Raw genomic sequence first — 25,950 nt, 5'->3', positions numbered from 1 at the left:
TACTAACACAGCAGATACAAATAATACAGCTAAAAAAAAATCAATCAAAACAAAACAGACAGAGCTCAACAAAATGCCATGGAGAGCATAACTAATACCGCCATGCAGTGCATAAATAATACCGCCATGCAGAGCATAACTAATACCGCCATGCAGAGCATAAATAATACCGCCATGTAGAGCATAACTAATACCGCAATGCACAAGAACCAAAGTCAGCTCACCCCTCTTCACTCCCGGACTCCAACCGATGCAGGGAACGCCCAGGCCCGGGCGGAAAGACAACTTCAAAAAGGCAAATATCCAGCATCAAGGAGAGTAGTAGATTAAAACTTGCTTTTATTTCGACAAGTAAAAACAAAATGTAGTCCAGAGAGCACAGAGGCACAAGTATTAAGCGTGTAAACCAACGCGTTTCGACCAGAGCGTCTTATTCATGGCATGTGAGTTACCCCAAAACTGATACCATATAAAGGAGGCACACATTGTACGTCATTGGTAAGGCTAAGTGCTTAATTAAAATTAAAAACAGGTGCAAGTCCCGGTGCAATATAAACATATGGGACTGGAGTAAAAACATGTGAGTGGAAAACCGCAATCAGAAGAACGACATATATATTAAAATAAAACACAAGTTTTAATCTACTACTCTCCTTGATGCTGGATATTTGCCTTTTTGAAGTAATACCGCCATGCAGTGCATAAATAATACCGCCATGCAGAGCATAACTAATACCGCCATGCAGTGCATAAATAATACCGCCATGCAGAGCATAACTAATACCGCCATGCAGAGCATAAATAATACCGCCATGCAGAGCATAACTAATACTGCCATGCAGTGCATAAATAATACCGCCATGCAGAGCATAACTAATACCGCCATGCAGTGCATAAATAATACCACCATGTAGAGCATAATTACCGCCTTGTAGTGCATAAATACTACCACGCAGTGCATGAATCATCATGCCATGCAGTGCACAAATAATATTGCCATGCAATGCATAAATAATATTGTCATGCGGTGCATAAATAATACTGCCATGCAGTGCATAAATAATATTACCATGAAGTGCATAAATAATACCACCATGCAGTGCACAAATAATACTGCCATGCAGTGCATAAATAATACCACCATGCAGTGCATAAATAATACCACCATGCAGTGCACAAATAATACTGCCATGCAGTGAAGAAAAATAGTATCATACAGTAGTTTTATAGTACTCAAACCAAACCAGAATACAGTGCTGAAAAAACACCAATAAAAAGAAAACAGTACCATAGAGTAGATAATACTGCCACATATTGCTCAAAATAAACCACCATACAGCGCTCATAAATCATCAAACAATGCGGAGAGAATACTGCCAAAGTGAACTTAAACAATACCATGCTTAGAAAACCATAAAGTGCATAAATAATACAGCCATATAGTACTCAAAGAACCGCCATAAAGTGCTCAAAAAACAGTACTATGCCGAGCATAAATAATAGTGCTACAACATGCCTAAATGCTTCTGTAACCCGATATGTAACATGGCCCCTAGATATCTGTTTTGTATACTGTTTATGTCATTTCTCAAGCACTGGTATAACGGTAGAAACTTCTGTGATTATAAATGATGGCGACACAACAGACACTCGGCTGCATCCGACGGAGGTCACACAACGGCAGAAAGTGATGGGACGGCGGCCACTAGTGGACACTCTCGTCATTACAGCGAGGGGCCGAGTAGATTTCTGATTATCAAGGCAAATGTATCACATCGTGGCAATAATAAAAAGTGAATTAATGTGGCGGTATTATAAATTACATTAGATCACCCTGATTAATGCTGGAAAACGAACATTTAGGGACAATTAATGTGTGGATTTAGTCATTCCGCCGACTCAGATTACATTAATATCGGCTCCAAAAAGCCACAAGGGCAATTCTCCCAACACTAAAGCTGGGATATTAAGCATGAAACTGTTTTTGGTCCTAAGACAACACTTCCTGGCAACACTTCCCTAAGACAACACTTCCTGGCAACACTTCCCTAAGACAACACCTCCTGGCACGAGCTCACAGGAATGTTGTAATTGATATCATCTCCTCTATCCGGATCTGCCCGGATCTCATTTATTGATGAATGTTTGGGGGTTTTGGGTGGAGGGAGCTGGGGTGTAACAATCGGACGCAGGCTCCCCTCCCCCTCGTACCTGCTCGCTGAAGCCGTCCTTCTTGTCCAGCATCTCGCGCAGCGTCTGCAGGATTTTGATGCACAGCTTCTCTTCTTTCTCCATTAGTTTCTTTGTGTGATTAATCAACCTGTGAAATGGCACTGGTGAGCTTTTCCATGGCCGGGGGGATATTTACGGGGTCTCCCCTGCGATCGCAGGGCGGGCGACCACCATTAACCCCTCATGTCATGTATTTATTAGATGCGTGATTGCAAAATGATAATTACATTGCCGCGGGACCACAGAGAACCCACGAGCCGGGCACTAAGAGCCCCGTACAAGAGGGGTCTCCACTCACAGGTAATAGATTAATATGGCAGCAGGTAGCGAGCACCGGGGTCTCATGCTTTACACTAACGCCAAAACACTGGACATGTACCTGTCCTGTAAGGGGGATCAGATGACTCTGCTGACCCCACCCTCTAATGGGAGGACTCTGCTGATCCTGCCCTCTAATGGGAGGACTCTGCTGACCCTGCCCTCTAATGGGAGGACTCTGCTGACCCTGTCTTCAAATGAGAGGACTCTGCTGACCCTGCCCTCTAATGGGAGGACTCTGCTGACCCTGCCCTCTAATGGGAGGACTCTGCTGACCCTGCCCTCTAATGGGAGGACTCTGCTGACCCTGCCCTCTAATGGGAGGACTCTGCTGACCCTGCCCTCTAATGGGAGGACTCTGCTGACCCTGCCCTCTAATAAGAGGACTCTGCTGACCATGCCCTCTAATGAGATGACTGCTGACCCCGCCCTCTAATGGGAGGACTCTGCTGACCCTGCCCTCTAATGAGAGGACTCTGCTTACCCTGCCCTCTAATGAGAGGACTCTGCTGACCCTGCCCTCTAATGGGAGGACTCTGCTGACCCTGCCCTCTAATGGGAGGACTCTGCTGACCCTGCCCTCTAATGAGAGGACTCTGCTTACCCTGTCCTCTAATGAGAGGACTCTGCTGACCCCGCCCCCTAATGACAGGACTCTGCTGACCCCTCCCCCTAATGACAGGACTCTGCTGACCCCACCCCCAATGACAGGACTCTGCTGACCCCACCCCCAATGACAGGACTCTGCTGACCCCGCCCCCTAATGAAAGGACTCTGCTGACCCCGCCCCCTAATGACATGACTCTGCTGACCCCGCCCCCTGACAGGATTCTCCTGACCCTGCCCCCTAATGAGGAAATTACTCTGCTGACCCCACCTTCTATTGATACGGAGATGACTCTGCTGACCCTGTCCCAGTTTACACAGTAAAACTAAAAGGTGCAGAACACATCTCAGCTTATCACCACTGCTCTATATATAAGATAAAACTAAACTAATATGATTGGAATTAAGTCCTGGTGTAAATAATGACATTTTCTGTCGACACGTTGTCTTTAAATTGGAAATCCTTTTTATTTCCCCTTTAAATGGAGAATAAGGGTCCTGTCATATATACAGGAGCCCAGTAATAGTGGTGACAACAGGGGTAAATCCAGTTCTACCATTGTTTTTGCTGATATTTTGGGCACAAGGGGGCGCTGCTCTCTATGCTGATTTCTATGAGACATGGTCGCTCCCAATACATCAGTGAAAGGTCTGGAGATCGCACTTACTTGGACATGAAGGCTCCGCAGCGGATCCGGGCATCCGTCCCATCAGGAAACAGGAGCTCGGGACTGTGCAGGACGTCCACGAGGACCGAAAATTCCGCCAGAACCATGGAACTGAACTGCTGCTCCAGAGCGGCCACCACGTCCTGAAAATGGAGGGACCGAGATCAGGACCATTGGAGGAACACTCCATCCATTCAGATCAGTGGGCAGGTGTCTGTACAGCAGACTGAGGTAGGACGCCATCTCGCTTTACAACGTGCTGTGAAACTGAATGTTATTTCCAGTATTGGCAGGTGGTGTGCTAATGATGGGATGACACAATAATCTAATAATCCAGAATAACCCCTCAGTTGCCAGTGTATGGGGCTTCAGAGCAGGAATCGCGCCTCCCTCGTACCTGCAGCTTCTCGATGATGTTCCTGTAGTCCCAGCCGGGGCTCCCCAGGGCGTCCTTGAACCGTGGGCCGGTGCGGGCCGTCATTCTCCAGCCCATGGCCGCCCGCTGCACCATGCTGGAGTGGCTCTTTAAGAACAGCGTATTCACCTGACTGTCCAGGTCCACCGGGATGGCGATGCCGCGATTCTTCGCTTATTTTTCAAGGAAAATAAATAACATTAAATGAATAATATCAGGACACGTCGTCTGAGCGGAGGAGGGGACGGCGCCCCCCGGGGGTCGGGCTGCAGAGCCGCGCACTCACCCACTTCTGCCAGAGTCTTTATACAGGACTCCACCGAGGATTTCTGCGCTGGGTTCGGCCACGTGCAGTTATAGATCCGGAAGGCCGACTGCAGGAGCTGGATGAAGACCGGCTGGTGGGTCTGTGGAGAGGAAAGCGGCTGAGATACAGCACCGCGCCAAGGAGGGTCTGCACACTGCGTATCTAATCCTCTCCTGTGTGATACTGTCTTCTGAGCTGTGTATCTAATCCTCTCCTGTGTGATACTGTCTGCTGAGCAGTGTATCTAATCCTCTCCTGTGTGATACTGTCTGCTGAGCTGTGTATCTAATCCTCTCCTGTGTGATACTGTCTGCTGAGCAGTGTATCTAATCCTCTCCTGTGTGATACTGTCTGCTGAGCAGTGTATCTAATCCTCTCCTGTGTGATACTGTCTGCTGTGCAGTGTATCTAATCCTCTCCTGTGTGATACTGTCTGCTGAGCTGTGTATCTAATCCTCTCCTGTGTGATACTGTCTGATGAGTTGTGTATCTAATCCTCTCCTGTGTGATACTGTCTGCTGAGCTGTGTATCTAATCCTCTCCTGTGTGATACTGTCTGCTGAGCAGTGTATCTAATCCTCTCCTGTGTGATACTGTCTGCTGTGCAGTGTATCTAATCCTCTCCTGTGTGATACTGTCTGCTGAGCTGTGTATCTAATCCTCTCCTGTGTGATACTGTCTGCTGAGCTGTGTATCTAATCCTCTCCTGTGTGATACTGTCTGCTGAGCAGTGTATCTAATCCTCTCCTGTGTGATACTGTCTGCTGTGCAGTGTATCTAATCCTCTCCTGTGTGATACTGTCTGCTGAGCTGTGTATCTAATCCTCTCCTGTGTGATACTGTCTGATGAGTTGTGTATCTAATCCTCTCCTGTGTGATACTGTCTGCTGAGCTGTGTATCTAATCCTCTCCTGTGTGATACTGTCTGCTGAGCTGTGTATCTAATCCTCTCCTGTGTGATACTGTCTGATGAGTTGTGTATCTAATCCTCTCCTGTGTGATACTGTCTGCTGAGCTGTGTATCTAATCCTCTCCTGTGTGATACTGTCCGCTGAGCTGTGTATCTAATCCTCTCCTGTGTGATACTGTCTGCTGAGCTGTGTATCTAATCCTCTCCTGTGTGATACTGTCTGCTGAGCTGTGTATCTAATCCTCTCCTGTGTGATACTGTCTGCTGAGCTGTGTATCTAATCCTCTCCTGTGTGATACTGTCTGCTGAGCTGTATCTAATCCTCTCTTGTGTGATACTGTCTGCTGAGCTGTGTATCTAATCCTCTCCTGTGTGATAATGTCTGCTGAGCTGTGTATCTAATCCTCTCCTGTGTGATAATGTCTGCTGAGCCATGTATCTAATCCTCTCCTGTGTGATACTGTCTGCTGAGCTGTGTATCTAATCCTCTCCTGTGTGATAATGTCTGCTGAGCTGTGTATCTAATCCTCTCCTGTGTGATACTGTCTGCTGAGCTGTGTATCTAATCCTCTCCTGTGTGATACTGTCTGCTGAGCTGTGTATCTAATCCTCTCCTGTGTGATAATGTCTGCTGAGCCATGTATCTAATCCTCTCCTGTGTGATACTGTCTGCTGAGCTGTGTATCTAATCCTCTCCTGTGTGATAATGTCTGCTGAGCTGTGTATCTAATCCTCTCCTGTGTGATACTGTCTGCTGAGCTGTGTATCTAATCCTCTCCTGTGTGATACTGTCTGCTGAGCTGTGTATCTAATCCTGTACCGTGTGATACTGTGCTGAGCTGTGTATCTAATCCTCTCCTGTGTGATAATGTCTGCTGAGCTGTGTATCTAATCCTCTCCTGTGTGATACTGTCTGCTGAGCTGTGTATCTAATCCTCTCCTGTGTGATACTGTCTGCTGAGCTGTGTATCTAATCCTCTCCTGTGTGATACTGTCTGCTGAGCTGTGTATCTAATCCTGTACCGTGTGATACTGTGCTGAGCTGTGTATCTAATCCTCTCCTGTGTGATAATGTCTGCTGAGCCGTGTATCTAATCCTCTCCTGTGTGATACTGTCTGCTGAGCTGTGTATCTAATCCTCTCCTGTGTGATACTGTCTGCTGTGCAGTGTATCTAATCCTCTCCTGTGTGGTACTGTCTGCTGAGCTGTGTATCTAATCCTCTCCTGTGTGATACTGTCTGCTGAGCCATGTATCTAATCCTCTCCTGTGTGATACTGTCTGCTGTGCAGTGTATCTAATCCTATCCTGTGTGATACTGTCTGCTGAGCCGTGTATCTAATCCTCTCCTGTGTGATACTGTCTGCTGAGCTGTGTATCTAATCCTCTCCTGTGTGATACTGTCTGCTGAGCTGTATCTAATCTTTTCCTGTGTGATACCGTCTGCTGAGCAGTGTATCTAATCCTCTCCTGTGTTATACCGTCTGCTGAGCTGTGTATCTAATCCTCTCCTGTGTGATACTGTCTGCTGAGCTGTGTATCTAATCCTTTACTGTGTGATACTGTGTGCTGTGCAGTGTATCTAATCCTCTCCTGTGTGATACTGTCTGCTGAGCTGTATCTAAGCCGTCGCTCTGGATTTGCCGCTGGCGTGTGGGGACACGGACAATTACCGCCCCGGGCGCTGACCGCTAAACATGAGGCTGAATAATGGGGGTCAGATTAACCCCTCGTCAGCGTGGGCTGCACCCTCCAATAAGTCCGAGCTCAGAAATCCCAAATCTACAGCCCGCCATATCATAAACCTATGTGCTTCACTCCATACTTTACCCTGCAGCTCTGCTCTATTGTATAACAAATATAAACAATGACTCAGGCTCAGCTGCTCTGTCTTCTGGAGTCAGACGGAATCTGAACCTTCCACACTTTTACTGTGCAATTTGCCCCCATGCTTTACACTGCTGCTGAACATTTTCACATCCCTTGCTGGGAACAAGCTCTAAAGTAAGTCTATTGTCCCCTGTTATCAGCCAGTGAGTGCACTTCACCTGGAGGCTCACGCTGTTATCGGAAAATGGGGAGTTGAAGAATCCGCTGACGATGTTCATCACGGCCTCCGTTGCGTACCTCTCCAGCGCCGTGTCCGCGTGTTTGCGGTCGGTGGTTGTATTGCAAACCTGGCGAGGAAAGAAGAAAATCAGCGGACTACACATACCAGCATCGCATCCTGTGCTCTAGTCACAGCCAAAGCTGCAACGACTGCTCAGCCGTGAGTAGAGGAGGTCGTCCGGACTAATCCTCTGTGAGCTCAGGAGGCTGAGAGCTGCGCTGACACACTGTAACGATGGGAATGTGCACAGACCACCCGACACCTGCCCCTGCACACTGCAACAAACCTCACCCGCGCCATGTCCACCAGGAAGTTCTCAAACAGCTTCCAGATGTGGTTACTGGTGTAGATCTCCTTCATCTCCACCTCCGTGTCCACGTAACAATGGTTCACAAAGTTCACATAGGCGATCTTCACCTGAGGAAGAGGAGGAAACGTGAGCCGAGAGGAGGACCGCACAGCAGAATAGTGAGTGCAGCTCTGGAGTATAATGCAGGAGGTAACTCAGGATCAGGATCAGTAATGTAATGTATGTACACAGTGACTGCACCAGCAGAATAGTGAGTGCAGCTCTGGAGTATAATACAGGAGGTAACTCAGGATCAGTAATGTATGTACACAGTGACTGCACCAGCAGAATAGTGAGTGCAGCTCTGGAGTATAATACTGGAGGTAACGCAGGATCAGTCATGTAATGTATGTACACAGTGACTGCACCAGCAGAATAGTTAGTGCAGCTCTGGAGTATAATACTGGAGGTAACTCAGGATCAGTCATGTAATGTATGTACACAGTGACCGCACCAGCAGAATAGTGAGTGCAGCTCTGGAGTATAATGCAGGAGGTAACTCAGGATCAGTCATGTAATGTATGTACACAGTGACTGCACCAGCAGAATAGTGAGTGCAGCTCTGGAGTATAATACAGGAGGTAACTCAGGATCAGTCATGTAATGTATGTACACAGTGACTGCACCAGCAAAATAGTGAGTGCAGCTCTGGAGTATAATACAGGAGGTAACTCAGGATCAGTAATGTATGTACACAGTGACTGCACCAGCAGAATAGTGAGTGCAGCTCTGGGGTATAATACAGGAGGTAACTCAGGATCAGGATCAGTAATGTAATGTATGTACACAGTGACTGCACCAGCAGAATAGTGAGTGCAGCTCTGGAGTATAATACAGGAGGTAACTCAGGATCAGTAATGTATGTACACAGTGACTGCACCAGCAGAATAGTGAGTGCAGCTCTGGAGTATAATACTGGAGGTAACGCAGGATCAGTCATGTAATGTATGTACACAGTGACTGCACCAGCAGAATAGTGAGTGCAGCTCTGGAGTATAACACTGGAGGTAACTCAGGATCAGTCATGTAATGTATGTACACAGTGACCGCACCAGCAGAATAGTGAGTGCAGCTCTGGAGTATAATGCAGGAGGTAACTCAGGATCAGTCATGTAATGTATGTACACAGTGACTGCACCAGCAGAATAGTGAGTGCAGCTCTGGAGTATAATACAGGAGGTAACTCAGGATCAGTCATGTAATGTATGTACACAGTGACTGCACCAGCAAAATAGTGAGTGCAGCTCTGGAGTATAATACAGGAGGTAACTCAGGATCAGTAATGTATGTACACAGTGACTGCACCAGCAGAATAGTGAGTGCAGCTCTGGGGTATAATACAGGAGGTAACTCAGGATCAGTAATGTAATGTATGTACACAGTGACTGCACCAGCAGAATAGGGAGTGCAGCTCTGGAGTATAATACAGGAGGTAACTCAGGATCAGGCATGTAATGTATGTACACAGTGACTGCCCCAGCAGAATAGTGAGTGCAGCTCTGGAGTATAATACAGGAGGTAACTCAGGATCAGTAATGTATGTACACACTGACTGCACCAGCAGAATAGGGAGTGCAGCTCTGGAGTATAATACAGGAGGTAACTCAGGATCAGTAATGTAATGTATGTACACAGTGACTGCACCAGCAGAATAGTGAGTGCAGCTCTGGAGTATAATACAGGAGGTAACTCAGGATCAGTAATGTAATGTATGTACACAGTGACTGCACCAGCAGAATAGTGAGTGCAGCTCTGGAGTATAATACAGGAGGTAACTCAGGATCAGTAATGTAATGTATGTACACAGTGACTGCACCAGCAGAATAGTGAGTGCAGCTCTGGAGTATAATACAGGAGGTAACTCAGGATCAGTAATGTAATGTATGCACACAGTGACTGCACCAGCAGAATAGTGAGTGCAGCTCTGGAGTATAATACAGGAGGTAACTCAGGATCAGTAATGTAATGTATGTACATAATGACTGCACCAGCAGAATAGTGAGTGCAGCTCTGGGGTATAATACAGGAGGTAACTCAGGATCAGTAATGTAATGTATGTACACAGTGACTGCACCAGCAGAATAGTGAGTGCAGCTCTGGAGTATAATACAGGAGGTAACTCAGGATCAGTAATGTAATGTATGTACATAATGACTGCACCAGCAGAATAGTGAGTGCAGCTCTGGAGTATAATACAGGAGGTAACTTAGGATCAGTAATGTAATGTATGTACACAGTGACTGCGCCAGCAGAATAGTGAGTGCAGCTCTGGAGTATAATACAGGAGGTAACTCAGGATCAGTAATGTAATGTATGCACACAGTGACTGCACCAGCAGAATAGTGAGTGCAGCTCTGGAATATAATACAGGAGGTAACTCAGGATCAGTAATGTAATGTATGTACACAGTGACTGCACCAGCAGAATAGTGAGTGCAGCTCTGGAGTATAATACAGGAGGTAATTCAGGATCAGTAATGTAATGTATGTACACAGTGACTGCACCAGCAGAATAGTGAGTGCAGCTCTGGAGTATAATACAGGAGGTAACTCAGGATCAGTAATGTAATGTATGTACATAATGACTGCACCAGCAGAATAGTGAGTGCAGCTCTGGAGTATAATGCAGGATGTTAGTGTTACGCTCGGGCTCTTACCTCGGGGATGCAGTCGTCATGTGTCACCACGCGGACGATGTCATCCAGGGGCAGGAGTGAGTTGCACTTGATCTCGGTGTAGACGTTCTTGCCCTCGGTGCAGGCCGCCAGCAGCTCCACCAGGGTGATGTGATAGGCCAGGGGGCCGCTGTCATCCGCCCGGTCCCGCTCGGAGCACATCATCTGCAGGAGGATGGGGAACGAGGCGCGGTCGTTGTAGAAGATGAGCACGTCCTCTCCGCCATTGATCAGCTACAACAGAGAAATACCGGAACAGGTCACGGCCTGCAGACGTCACGGCGGGATGGGGCCCTTCAATTTTCCAGGCAGAAATAAAGGGGTGAACACAGAAAAGGGGCCCCCATAACATCAAAATAGGCCTCTCCATTACCCAGGGGCCAATTCTCCACCCCTTTGTTCTGCAGCACTTCTCCCACCCAGTATCATTGGGACCCCATAATTATTTTGCCCCCGGAAGGAAAAGGTGGTCTTGGTTAGTGATTGGCTGCAGCGGTCACATGTGCATCCAAACTAGGAAGTACACACCATTGGTCTATATTTTCAACTTGGCTTGGAAGGACATGTGACCACTGCAGCCAGTCACTGGCTATAATAATGATGCATCAGTCATGGCTATGACCAGTGATTGGCTGCAGTGGTCACTTATCCATCCAGAATGAATAGGATATACAGATAAGGTGTCTATAATAGTTCCTCTTTTGCCTGAATGGAGATGTGACCACTGCAGACAATCACTGGCTATATGAATGATGTGTTGGATACAACTACAACTAGTAACTGGCTGCAGTGGTCACATGTCTGTCCCGGGCAAGCAGGAATTACAGATAACTGGTGTGTACTGCTTGTTCAGTCTGGACAAACGTGTAACCGCTGCATCCAATCAATGGCTATAACAGTAACAAATCAGTCTCTACTATGACCAGTGATTGACTGCAGTGGTCACGTTTGTCCTGACAGAATAGCATAGCATATACAGACCAGGTGTCTGTAGTTACTGCTTGGTCTGGAAAAACATCACCGCTGCAGCCAATCACTGACTATAAAGGCCCCGTCACACGCAGCGACGTATTTAATGATATATCGCCGGAGTCACACTGATAAACACTGACAAATTTGTCCCTACTATGACCAGTGATTGACTGCAGTGGTCATGTTTGTCCTGACAGAATAGCATGTTTACACCAGGTGTCTGTAGTTACTACTTGGTCTGTAAACACATATGACTGCAGCCAATCACTCGCTATACCAGTGATAAGTGGTTCAGAAGTATTACCAGCAATTAACTGCACCGGTCACATGTCTGTCCAGGTGTAGCAGGAACTGCAACATGCAACCGCTGCAGCCAATCATTGTTCTTAGCTATGACCAACAGATAACTGTTTTAACAAATGATTTGTTGCAGCGGTCACATGTCTTCCCAGGCCAAGCAGGAACTGCAGACACCAGGTGTATACTTCCTATTCAGTCTAGATGCACATGTAACCACTGCAGCCAATCACTGGTCTTATTTGTGACTGACAACTAACTGTTAGAACCAGTGATTTGTTGCAGCGGTCACATGTGTGTGCAAACTGAATAGGAAGGACGCACTATGCGTCTGTAGTTCCTGTTTGGATAGATATGGGACCACTGCAGCCAATCACTGGCCACAATGGTGAGCACAATGTGTGTCTAAAGAGCGATTAAATGAGTCTGGGGGGATCGGAATGGTAATTAAGACCTATTTTACCTCCTTCTGGGAGTATCCTTAAAGTCACAACATTGCCCCCCTAAGGCTGTTTATACAGTCGCAGATTCCGAGACCTAACGGCAGTCATATTGCCCGTCACCCAGCTTTCCCAGGAGCGGAGAGAACCTACAATCACTCAATTATCCCAATTAAGCCCAATTTCTTCAGATGTGAACTGAACGGAGGGAATTTAGTAATAGCCCCCCCATCCCCCACCCCTTACAACGCGGAGACGTCTCCTCCGCCGCGCGGCAGACAAAGCGGTGCGATCGCTAATGGCCGGGAATTGTGATGTAAATGTGAGTCGTGTTAATAGTTAAAAGAAAAAAAAAACCTTCATCGGGGAATGAAAAGGTTGTGAGCGGAGTCTCTGCCGACAAAGGTTACCGCTGTAAGAAGTTTCCCCTCCGCGCTGGAAACTTCTAGAAGTCGTTGTGTTCCTTTTTTCGCTCGCGCCTTGACTCATTAGCTTGATTTTCTCTCCTCGCCTTTTTGTCTACATCCGATGCTGAGACGTTGGGAGAGATCGGGTTTTTTTTCTAATCTTTCGGCGAGGCGATGGCGGTGTATGAAGCGCCGGTGCGTGATGTCTCGGGTGTCAGGTGTCAGTCATCTTAATTGCTAGCGAGTCTTTATGTCAAGATGGCTGAAGATTCGCTGTCACCGGCAGGTAATGCTCAGCGTTTTCAGGAGTCCCCCCCCTCACTGCTAATCGTGCGGGAACGGGCCGTCCAGAGCGATGTGGGGGTCTGCACACCGGCAATTAACCCCTTAACAGAAAAGGCGGAGTACTGGCGGCAAGGGACTGTCACCAAGGTCCCGCTGCAGCGGCTGCCATCAGAGAAAACAACCGTTTAAAGAGGTATCCTGGTTGTGCATTGCCGCCCGTTTACAGCCGACAGCGCTGACGCCACACGGCAACTTTCCACTGTGACGCAGCCAAGAATCGCACTATGCCAGTGACAATAGTCATGGTGCGACCGGCAACATACAGCGCGTCATAAAAAGTAGGGAGTACTAGAGAAAAACGCTACGGATTCAGATGGAAACGAGCGCATGCGCAACCAGCCCTCCGTACAGAGCAATCTTTCCCCCCCCGTACAGAGCAATCTTTCCCCCGTAAAGCACAACCTGCCCCCCCTACAGCACCACCTGCCCCCCCTACAACGCGACCTGCCCTCCGTACAACGCGACCTGCCCTCCGTACAGCGCGACCTGCCCTCCGTACAGCGCGACCTGCCCTCCGTACAGCGCGACCTGCCCTCCGTACAGCGCGACCTGCCCTCCGTACAACGCGACCTGCCCTCCGTACAGCGCGACCTGCCCTCCGTACAACCTGTCCTGGCTGCGATTTTGAACCAAGAAAAAACAGGGAAGGGGAGCATAACTATCACCAAAATAACTATTCGATTGGTGAGGACCCCCACTGATCTAATGGTTTTCGCTTTAACCCCCTCGGACGCCACAGTCTATACAGTTGGCGGCATCTATATCATGTAGTATTACGCCTGCCTTTATTATGTATATGGCAGATCCTGGGGTCTTAACTAAGATAGCACTGGAAAACAACAATACAACTTCCCTCTGTATGACCGCTTAGATGCCGTGATTGTCATTGAGCGCAGCATCTTAGGGGGTTAAACGGCCAAGATTAGAGTCATCACCGATCCCGGCTAAAAGACAGCCTATAATACAGTCGACAGCTGTGATTTATGGTTCGGGGGGCATACGTCATTAGGAATACCCTTCCTCAGCAAGTATGTGATTGACTAAGGGGCAGAATGCTGGTAATGTTATATGTAGCTTTCCAGAGTGGAAGAGTCTTTATATTTACAGGGAGCCTCTTTCCTATTTAAAGGCATACTGTCTCTTTAAATTTTAATGATGTCAGTTAAAATCCCTTTTTAAAAGTCCCCGCAGTGATCTGATTGGTCCCAGAGCAGACAGGACCTCTCACCTCCGTCATCACCACGTCCTGGCATTTCTTCACGTACTTCCCGTCCGCCTTGACGATGGTCTGCAGGAATCGCAGGTACTCCACGTGCCGGCCGTGGGTCTCCACGCAGTGCACAAAGTGCTGGACCGCCCGCTCGCTGATCTCGTTGCACAGGTGGTAGTTGTTCATGAAGATGTGCCGCATCGTCTCGGCCTCGAGGAGCTGCGGGGGGGGGACATTAACCCCTTAGTGAATGTACTAATACAGCGGCTACAACGCCTTAAAGGGCCGGTCCAGAATTATTTTTTTTTTTTTAAATCATGGTTTCAAATATTTCAGGCTTTCAAGATCTCTGCTTGCTGTCGTGCAAGCAGAGACGTTGAGATTGGTAGGGTCTTACATTGGAAAGTTGTGTAAGCAGGTTGGCATAGGGACCACCCTCAGGCCATCAGTGTGTGACTAGTGGGGGGTCTGACCACCTCGGACCACAAAAAGGGGGTCCCAGAAGGCATTGCGGCCCCTCATCTGTTGATCTATTCACAGTGGAGGGTCCGTACAAGTACTGGGTTGTCCCGGCCAAAGAGGCAGTAGTGCCGCATCCTGGTTATTTTGTTAATTGGAGGGACCTCAGGTCCAGACCCCACTAATCACACTTATATAGGTCATCAATAGTTATACCTGAGACCCCCCACTACTGTGCTCTGAAAGGGGTTTATCCAGGATAAGAATATCATGGCTGCACCACCCCTGTCTACAGTTAATGCCCACCACTGCAAAATAGAATGGAGCAGTGCTGTAATACCACGCACGACCTGTCGATAAGGATGGCGCTAGTTTTAATAAATATATAACCGGGGTACAATGCTAGCGTCGCCCCACTTACCCCCGGAGTCAGGAACAGGTTCAGGTTTTTGTGGAGAAGTACTTGATTTTGAGGATTTCCTCGGCAGAAGTTTTGCAGGAAGTTGTGAGCGAGGGTCATGATCTCATTCATTTTATCATCGGTCTGAAGAAAAAAAAACAACAAACTTCCCTTAAAGGGTTACACCCCAAAATGTAATTATCTCTTATCCCAAGATGAGGGCTTTCCAGGGGATGGACCCCCAGTAAGTCCGAGATGGGTGCTCTCCAGGGTACGGACCCCCAGTGACTCCGAGATGGGTGCTCTCCAGGGTACAGACCCCCAGTGACTCCGATATGGGTGCTCTCCATGGTACAGACCGCCAATGATCCCAAGATAGGGGCTCTCCAGCGTATGGACCCCCAGTGATCCTGAGATAAGGGCTATGCAAAGTAAGGACCCCCAGTGACCCAGAGATAGGGGCTCTCCAGGGTACGGACCCCCAGTGATCATAAGATGGGGGCTCTCAAGGATACAGACCCCCAGTGATCCCGAGATGGGTGCTCTCCAGGGTATGGACCCCCAGTGATCCCGAGATGGGGGGCTCTCCAGGGTACGGACCCCCAGTGATCCCGAGATGGGGGCTCTCCAGGGTACGGACCCCCAGTGATCATGAGATGGGGGCTCTCAAGGATACGGACCCCCAGTGATCCCGAGATGGGGGGCTCTCCAGGGTACGGACCCCCAGTGATCCCGAGATGGGGGCTCTCCAGGGTACGGACCCCCAGTGATCATGAGATGGGGGTCTCAAGGATACGGACCCCCAGTGATCCCGAGATGGGGGGCTCTCCAGGGTACGGACCCCCAGTGATCCCGAGATGGGGCTCTCCAAAGTGTTACAATTCCTGTTGTCTACTCTGGTTATATTCAAAGCAAAAAAAACAAAGAAAAATCTGTTGACTGCCCGAAGCGACAGACAACCTGGAGCCATATGTGACAGACACCTCTATATCATATGTGACAGTCACCTCTATATCACGTGACAGTCACCTCTATATCACGTGACAGTCACCTCTATATCACGTGACAGTCACCTCTATATCACGTGACAGTCACCTCTATATCATATGTGACAGTCACCTCTATATCATATGTGACAGTCACCTCTATATCATATGTGACAGTCACCTCTATATCATATGTGACAGACACCTCTATATCATATGTGACAGACACCTCTATATCATATGTGACAGACACCTCTATATCATATGTGACAGACACCTCTATATCATATGTGACAGACACCTCTATATCATATGTGACAGACACCTCTATATCATATGTGACAGACACCTCTATATCATATGTGACAGTCACCTCTATATCATATGTGACAGACACCTCTATATCATATGTGACAGTCACCTCTATATCATATGTGACAGACACCTCTATATCATATGTGACAGACACCTCTATATCATATGTGACAGACACCTCTATATCATATGTGACAGACACCTCTATATCATATGTGACAGACACCTCTATATCATATGTGACAGACACCTCTATATCATATGTGACAGACACCTCTATATCACATGTGACAGACACCTCTATATCATATGTGACAGTCACCTCTATATCATATGTGACAGTCACCTCTATATCATATGTGACAGACACCTCTATATCATATGTGACAGTCACCTCTATATCATATGTGACAGTCACCTCTATATCATATGTGACAGACACCTCTATATCATATGTGACAGACACCTCTATATCATATGTGACAGTCACCTCTATATCATATGTGACAGTCACCTCTATATCATATGTGACAGACACCTCTATATCATATGTGACAGTCACCTCTATATCATATGTGACAGACACCTCTATATCATATGTGACAGACACCTCTATATCATATGTGACAGACACCTCTATATCATATGTGACAGACACCTCTATATCATATGTGACAGACACCTCTATATCATATGTGACAGACACCTCTATATCATATGTGACAGACACCTCTATATCATATGTGACAGACACCTCTATATCATATGTGACAGTCATCTGAGCTCCACCAGGTTTTCCTTTGTGGAAAAAGAGAAAAACATTAGAAGTTTGAATGCAGCTTTGGATCTGACCAGAGGAGAAAAGATGTAACTTATAAGACTGGTACCAAATAAGCTGATGGGCAAACGTCTTCATTTAAGGGGTTAATTCCATCTTCCTATATGGCTATTATTGGATAATGCTTCTAAAAACAAGCATTTTTGCAATTTGCTGCCTATTAAAATCTACAACCATTTTTGAGATATGAGCATTTTTCTTTTGTTTACAGTGCGTTGCCCGGGAGACCGACCACCGCTACTGTGCAGATTGCAAGCACTACAGTGAGGATGTCCAGGATTAAAGGGTAACAGTGCACTAAGGATGCTGGGCAGGTCCAAAACAGCGATGACAAGAAAACAGCGATGACAAGAAAACAGCGATGACAAGAAAACAGCGATGACAAGAAAACAGCGATGACAAGAAAACAGCGATGACAAGAAAACAGCGATGACAAGAAAACAGCGATGACAAGAAAACAGCAATTACAAGAAAACAGCGATGACAAGAAAACAGCGATGACAAGAAAACAGCGATTACAAGAAAACAGCGATTACAAGAAAACAGTGATTACAAGAAAACAGCGATTACAAGAAAACAGCGATTACAAGAAAACAGCGATTACAAGAAAACAGCGTGTAAGCACTGTACACGTTCTGCTGTTCAGCAGCAGTGGTCGGTCTCCAAGGTAACAAATTATAAACAAGAGAAAAGTGTTAATATCTCAAGAACGGTTGACAATTTTAATAAGCAGTAAAATGTGAACATGTTTAGTTTTACAAGCCCTAGCCGATTATTTCACCATATAAAGATGGGATTAACCCCTTTAATTCCGAAAACATATCCCCCCGCTTAAAGTGCATTACCGACCTTCTCAAATGGAATCTGCAGCAGATCCAGGACCACCAGATGAGCCCCCATGTTCTTTAGGAGCCGCTGCTGCTGGTTTCGTCCCTTCTTGCTCTGAGAACAGAGCTTACTGAGCCGGATCAGGATCTGCAACACCAGAAAAAGCGGGAACTGGGTGTTCATTGCGATTGATACAAAGGGGTATGAAGACTTTTACATCCAATCTTTACTTTATTACTCAATGTGAAAAAAGAAGCAGCTTTGTATTTAGTCTTCATTAAACATCCCCTATCGTTTTGTGTATACAGCTCAAATGCAGAACAATGCGTCTCCATGGTTACAGGCTAGGAATCATCCCTGCGGGTAGTCAGTCTGATCCTAAAGCTGTAGGTGTAACATAATGCTATATTTCCACTAAGGCCCCAACTGCCAAAGGACTTCTCATAAAGGCCAAATTGACCTTTTCAAGACACAGCATAGCGGCAGGATCAGACTGCATGGGGGTTGTTTGTAGTCTGTTACCATGTAAACACAAAAACTCCACCCACAATAATGGTAGGAGTGTTTTAAAAAAAGTTTTAATGTTTGTTTCAGTAAAAAGGTCCTGTTTGCACAAGTTTTCACACCCTGTTGCACCTGGCGTGAATTTCTAAGAGATGTGTACTCTAAATGGATGGAGCCTTTTAAGCATTGTGACATCACCTTTTATTTTAGGTGTATTGGGGCAGTTATATGACAAATGTTGCAAAAGTATACAGTCCCCATAAATAAATAAATCAATAAATTGTTGACTTTTACCTCTTTCACAACTTTGTAGTTATTGGCCTTGTTGCTGTCGATCTGTGGCTTTTTAATACCTTCTTGTACCGGGGCGAGAATACTTGTATCCTAAAAGAACATGCTTGTTAAGGTGAAGCACAGAGAAGGGGGGGGGTCGTCCGGAGCTGAAATCAAGTGGCGCCCCTCTGGTTCTGCTATCACACGCTTGTGACGGGCGTTTTAGAAAACACCTCGTTGATTTCTTCACTGTAGAAAGTATCTGTCAATCTCACTTTCTTCAAAAAGTCATGTGATAACTAAGCTCCGCCCATAATTGGAAAAATGACAAATATGGCTGCCACCACGAATGCATTTTGAGAACATATTAAAATAAAAAAATAAAGTATTAACACATAATTATTCTACAATTTTAATGCCTGTTAATAAAGGGTCTCTTAAAGGGGCCCTCGGTATAACATTATGTGGTGAGTGGAGTTCCCCTTTAAGCCATGGTTACTCTATGTAGTAGTAGTATTTCTGAGAACTGAGAACGTTACTTCAGACAAGGACGCAGTCTGACGAGGCGTCTTACAGCAGTACCGCTGTCCACGTCTTCCCATGAAGACGATGAGGACGTTTGGCGTTCTAAACACGGAGACACGAGATCGCATTTAGCTCAAACACCCCGAGGTCGTCCATCACGGCGTGATATTTTACCTGATATTCATCATCTCAACTTCACGGTCTCTGAAGTCCCAATTAAAGAGCAAAGAGGACGGCGGCTCAGGTCTGGTCCGGACCCGTCGCTGCACATCGTCTGTACACAGCGCACATTACTCTGCTACCGCGGCTCTGACATTACATTTCACTGTAAAATGTAATGTCAGGGGAGCGACGTACAAAGAGCCGGCCGACACATCGCCGAAAAATGAAAAATACCACTCTGTACAGAAACTAAAACCCGTAATATAATAAATGTACAACTTCACATTACACAGGACTACAGGGACCACACTGCACCAGCTCCACATTACCAAACACAGCAGAGAGTGGTATAGCAGGCATATTCCTCGTCATAGGAGCAGTATTATAGTAGTTATATTCTTGTACATAGGGACAGTATTATAGTAGTTATATTCTTGTACATAGGGGCAGTATTATAGTAGTTATATTCTTGTACATAGGGGGCAGTATTATAGTAGTTATATTCTTGTACATAGGAGCAGTATTATAGTAGTTATATTCTTGTACATAGGGGGCAGTATTATAGTAGTTATATTCTTGTACATAGGAGCAGTATTATAGTAGTTATATTCTTGTACATAGGGGCAATATTATAGTAGTTATATTCTTGTACATGGAGCAGTATTATAGTAGTTATATTCTTGTACATAGGAGCAGTATTATAGTAGTTATATTCTTGTACATAGGAGCAGTATTATAGTAGTTATATTCTTGTACATAGGGGGCAGTATTATAGTAGTTATATTCTTGTACATAGGAGCAGTATTATAGTAGTTATATTCTTGTACATAGGGGGCAGTATTATAGTAGTTATATTCTTGTACATAGGGGCAATATTATAGTAGTTATATTCTTGTACATAGGAGCAGTATTATAGTAGTTATATTCTTGTACTTAGGAGCATTATTATAGTAGTTATATTCTTGTATATAGGGGGCATTATTATAGTAGTTATATTCTTGTACATAGGAGCAGTATTATAGTAGTTATATTCTTGTATATAGGGGCAGTATTATAGTAGTTATATTCTTGTACATAGGAGCAGTATTATAGTAGTTATATTCTTGTATATAGGGGCAGTATTATAGTAGTTATATTCTTGTATATAGGGGCAGTATTATAGTAGTTATATTCCTGTACATAGGGGGCAGTATTATAGTAGTGATATTCTTGTACATAGGGGGCAGTATTATAGTAATTATATTCTTGTACATAGGAGCAGTATTATAGTAATGATATTCTTGTACATAGGGGCAGTATTACAGTAGTTATATTCTTGTACATAGGGGGCAGTATTATATTAGTTATAGTCTTGTACATAGGGGCAGTATTATAGTAGTTATATTCTTGTACATAGGGGCAGTATTATAGTAGTTATATTCTTGTACATAGGAGCAGTATTATAGTAGTTATATTCTTGTACATAGGGGCAATATTATAGTAGTTATATTCTTGTACATAGGAGCAGTATTATAGTAGTTATATTCTTGTACTTAGGAGCAGTATTATAGTAGTTATATTCTTGTACATAGGGGCAATATTATAGTAGTTATATTCTTGTACATAGGAGCAGTATTATAGTAGTTATATTCTTGTACATAGGGGCAGTATTATAGTAGTTATATTCTTGTACATAGGGGCAGTATTATAGTAGTTATATTCTTGTACATAGGGGGCAGTATTATAGTAGCTATATTCTTGTACATAGGGGCAGTATTATAGTAGTTATATTCTTGTATATAGGGGGCAGTATTATAGTAGTTATATTCTTGTACATAGGGGCAGTATTATAGTAGTTATATTCTTGTACATAGGGGGCAGTATTATAGTAGTTATATTCTTGTACATAGGGGCAATATTATAGTAGTTATATTCTTGTACATAGGGGCAGTATTATAGTAGTTATATTCTTGTACATAGGGGCAGTATTATAGTAGTTATATTCTTGTATATAGGGGCAGTATTATAGTAGTTATATTCTTGTACATAGGGGCAGTATTATAGTAGTTATATTCTTGTATATAGGGGGCAGTATTATAGTAGTTATATTCTTGTACATAGGAGCAGTATTATAGTAGTTATATTCTTGTATATAGGGGCAGTATTATAGTAGTTATATTCTTGTATATAGGGGCAGTATTATAGTAGTTATATTCTTGTACATAGGGGGCAGTATTATAGTAGTTATATTCCTGTACATAGGGGGCAGTATTATAGTAGTGATATTCTTGTACATAGGGGGCAGTATTATAGTAATTATATTCTTGTACATAGACAGCAGTATTATAGTAATGATATTCTTGTACATAGGGGCAGTATTACAGTAGTTATATTCTTGTACATAGGGGGCAGTATTATATTAGTTATAGTCTTGTACATAGGGGCAGTATTATAGTAGTTATATTCTTGTACATAGGGGCAGTATTATAGTAGTTATATTCTTGTACATAGGAGCAGTATTATAGTAGTTATATTCTTGTACATAGGGAGCAGTATTATAGTAGTTATATTCTTGTACATAGGAGCAGTATTATAGTAGTTATATTCTTGTACATAGGAGGCAATATTATAGTAGTTATATTCTTGTATATAGGGACAGTATTATAGTAGTTATATTCTTGTATATAGGGACAGTATTATAGTAGTTATATTCTTGTACATAGGGGCAATATTATAGTAGTTATATTCTTGTATATAGGGACAGTATTATAGTAGTTATATTCTTGTACATAGGGTGCAGTATTATAGTAGTTATATTCTTGTACATAGGGGGCAGTATTATAGTAGTTATATTCCTGTATATAGGCATGCAATGCTGCTTAGTATGTCATTGATGGAGCACTTGTGCCGCCATGTACTGTACGTTCTCCAGACATTGTGCTGTCCTGTCGGCTCCTAATTGCAGCAGGGGGTACAGGGGACTTGTCGCTGTCATTCTCAGACCTTTGTTTAATCAAGCAGCAAATGAAATGGACAGCAGAGCGCGGGGCACATAATTCACCTCATTAATCTGCTCTTTGCCGTCCTTGGCCTGCCCGTCTCCCAGCTCCTCGCTCTCGTAACTATTGCTCTTTTCAACCCAAAGTTCAGATTTCTCCACCGTCAGGCGTAATTGGTCCAGATCAGCCTTGATCTGCTTGTAGTTGTCGACATCCTGATTTGACACCAGTAACTGAACCTGCAGAAAAGAACATCACAAGCGAAGATTAATATTAAAATACAAAGACGACGCTCCTTACCTGATACACTGATACATGATCATGAGCGGACGATGTGCGACCAACTATCCCCGAACATCCAGACAATGGGAGCGAGCGGCCGGGGATGTAAGATCAGCGAGGTCAATGACGAGAACAATGAGAAGCTAAACTTTGCTCAATGCATTCTTTGAGAAACAGCGCCATCCCTGTGCACAGGTTGTGTGTGGTACTGACGCTCAGTCCCAATTACCTCATGGAGCTGTAATACCAGATACAACCTTGGCATGGGGGTGGTGCAATTTCTGATTAAAGCAGCCATATCTCTTTAGTTTTGTAAGATCACAATATAATGGCATCTCCCATTTGTAAGGTTTGTCCCTGTATACAGAGATACATATGATTTGGTCTGCATCCACCACTAGGGGGAGCTCCCTGTATACAGAGATACATAAGATCCTGTCTGCAGCCACCACTAGGGGGAGCTCCCTGTATACAGAGATACATAAGATCCTGTCTGCAGCCACCACTAGGGGGAGGTCCCTGTATACAGAGATACATAAGATCCTGTCTGCAGCCACCACTAGGGGGAGCTCCCTGTATACAGAGATACATGATAAGATCCTGTCTGCAGTCACCACTAGGGGGAGCTCCCTGTATACAGAGATACATGATAAGATTCTGTCTGCAGCCACCACTAGGGGGAGCTCCCTGTATACAGAGATACATGATAAGATCCTGTCTGCAGCCACCACTAGGGGGAGCTCCCTGTATACAGAGATACATGATAAGATCCTGTCTGCAGCCACCACTAGGGGGAGCTCCCTGTATACAGAGATACATGATAAGATCCTGTCTGCAGCCACCACTAGGGGGAGCTCCCTGTATACAGAGATACATGATAAGATCCTGTCTGTAGCCTCCACTAGGGGGAGCTCCCTGTATACAGAGACACATAAGATTCTATCAGCAGCCTCCACTAGGGGGAGCTCCCTGTATACAGAGACACATAAGATCCTGTCTGCAGCCACCACTAGGGGGAGCTCCCTGTATAGAGATACATGATAAGATCCTGTCTGTAGCCTCCACTAGGGGGAGCTCCCTGTATACAGAGATACATGATAAGATCCTGTCTGTAGCCTCCACTAGGGGGAGCTCCCTGTATACAGATACATGATAAGATCCTGTCTGCAGCCACCACTAGGGGGAGCTCCCTGTAGACAGAGATACATAAGATCCTGTCTGCAGCCTCCACTAGGGGGAGCTCCCTGTATACAGAGATACATGATAAGATCCTGTCTGCAGCCACCACTAGGGGGAGCTCCCTGTATACAGAGATACATGATAAGATCCTGTCTGCAGTCACCACTAGGGGGAGCTCCCTGTATACAGAGATACATGATAAGATCCTGTCTGCAGCCACCACTAGGGGGAGCTGCCTGTATACAGAGATACATGATAAGATCCTGTCTGCTGTCACCACTAGGGGGAGCTCCCTGTATACAGAGATACATGATAAGATCCTGTCTGCAGCCACCACTAGGGGGAGCTCCCTGTATACAGAGATACATGATAAGATCCTGTCTGCAGCCACCACTAGAGGGAGCTCCCTGTATACAGAGATACATGATAAGATCCTGTCTGCAGCCACCACTAGGGGGAGCTCCCTGTATACAGAGATACATGATAAGATCCTGTCTGCAGCCACCACTAGAGGGAGCTCCCTGTATACATAGATACATGATAAGATCCTGTCTGCAGCCACCACTAGGGGGAGCTCCCTGTATACAGAGATACATGATAAGATCCTGTCTGCAGCCACCACTAGGGGGAGCTGCCTGTATGCAGAAATATTGACTGCAATGTATACCCTGTATGCAGTAAGTTTATAAGCTCCTTCTAGTGGTGACTGCTGTACACCAAAGTATATCATATTCCTTTATGTCTATGTAGATTTGTTGCTCTGTATGTGAAACACTGACCTGTTTGAAGGCCTGCAGGACCTCAGCTCTCTGGCTGAAATGCTTGAATAGAAGCTGCAGGGCCCCGGAGAGCAGCGGTGGGTAGTCGTGCATGATGAGATGGATGAGCACCCGCAGGAATGTTCTGCCCCCCTCATCGTCCAGCTCCACTGGATTCCTCTCCTTACTGAACATGACAGAGACAGATTACAGTCATATCAGCCACTGTCCTGGAGCGGGTCACAGGGGCGGCTTTGTAATCGCTGCTAAAGATGGGCGTTTCCTGTGCATTTGGGGGCGTTCTAGATTGGAATGTGGGCGGGACTTATCTATTTATTGATTTGCACAGTTGGCGGGAGATCTTCTCAGACTCACCTTCCAGCAAACATGGTTTCCGCCAGCGCTGCGATTTCATCGATATCTGGCACTACCGCTGCAGAAACGTCACAAGTAATAATCAGATACATTGTACATATTAATTATAGCAAATAAAGAGGCCATTGACCTCCTTACCTAATGGGGTTGGGGTGTCTGGGGGAGAAACTGTGGACGCTGTTGAGCTGTCAATGCTGCCGCTATTGTCCCCAAACTCTTTCTTGTAAATAGACAACATATAGGAAATCCTGTAATCCAGACGGACGCTGAGAATGAACTGAAAGACAAAGGAGGCGGTTATATCACAGGTTCCAGAATCCCTTACACACTCAGAGAAAACTTCTGATATGGTGAACTTCAGTCTGTTTCCAGCCACCACTAGGGGGAGCTCCCTGTATACAGAGATACATGATAAGGTCCTGTCTGCAGCCACCACTAGGGGGGAGCTCCCTGTATACAGAGATGCATAATGAGATCCTGCTTGCATTCACCACTAGGGGGAGCTCCCTGTATACAGAGATACATGATGAGATCCTGTCTGCAGCCACCACTAGGGGGAGCTCCCTGTATACAGAGATACATAATAAGATCCTGTCTGCAGCCCCCACTAGGGGGAGCTCCCTGTATACAGAGATGCATGATGAGATCCTGTCTGCAGCCACCACTAGGGGAAGCTCCCTGTATACAGAGATACATGATAAGATCCTGTCTGCAGCCACCACTAGGGGGAGCTCCCTGTATACAGAGATACATGATAAGATCCTGTCTGCAGCCACCACTAGGGGGAGCTCCCTGTATATAGAGATACATGATAAGATCCTGTCTGCAG

At 45.5% G+C, this 25,950-nt stretch overlaps 1 protein-coding gene across 1 annotated transcript in view; it reads right to left on the bottom strand.

The window, feature by feature from the left end:
• Window positions 1-25,950, bottom strand: part of ITPR2 (inositol 1,4,5-trisphosphate receptor type 2) — a 227,947-nt gene that overhangs the window by 119,558 nt on the left and 82,439 nt on the right. Inside the window, 15 exon segments of the mRNA XM_075343322.1 lie at window positions 2,212-2,320; window positions 3,825-3,967; window positions 4,222-4,412; window positions 4,526-4,646; window positions 7,504-7,632; window positions 7,857-7,982; window positions 10,571-10,822; window positions 14,278-14,478; window positions 15,140-15,262; window positions 18,107-18,232; window positions 18,884-18,973; window positions 22,590-22,766; window positions 24,768-24,933; window positions 25,122-25,179; window positions 25,260-25,398. Of these exon segments, the coding sequence (XP_075199437.1) occupies window positions 2,212-2,320; window positions 3,825-3,967; window positions 4,222-4,412; window positions 4,526-4,646; window positions 7,504-7,632; window positions 7,857-7,982; window positions 10,571-10,822; window positions 14,278-14,478; window positions 15,140-15,262; window positions 18,107-18,232; window positions 18,884-18,973; window positions 22,590-22,766; window positions 24,768-24,933; window positions 25,122-25,179; window positions 25,260-25,398 (2,151 nt within the window).

The sequence above is a fragment of the Anomaloglossus baeobatrachus genome, chromosome 4 (assembly GCF_048569485.1).
Source record: "Anomaloglossus baeobatrachus isolate aAnoBae1 chromosome 4, aAnoBae1.hap1, whole genome shotgun sequence".
Lineage (NCBI taxonomy): Eukaryota > Metazoa > Chordata > Amphibia > Anura > Aromobatidae > Anomaloglossus > Anomaloglossus baeobatrachus.
The sequence above is the reverse complement of the archived record's forward strand: the minus strand, read 5'-3'. Positions and strand labels throughout refer to the sequence as shown.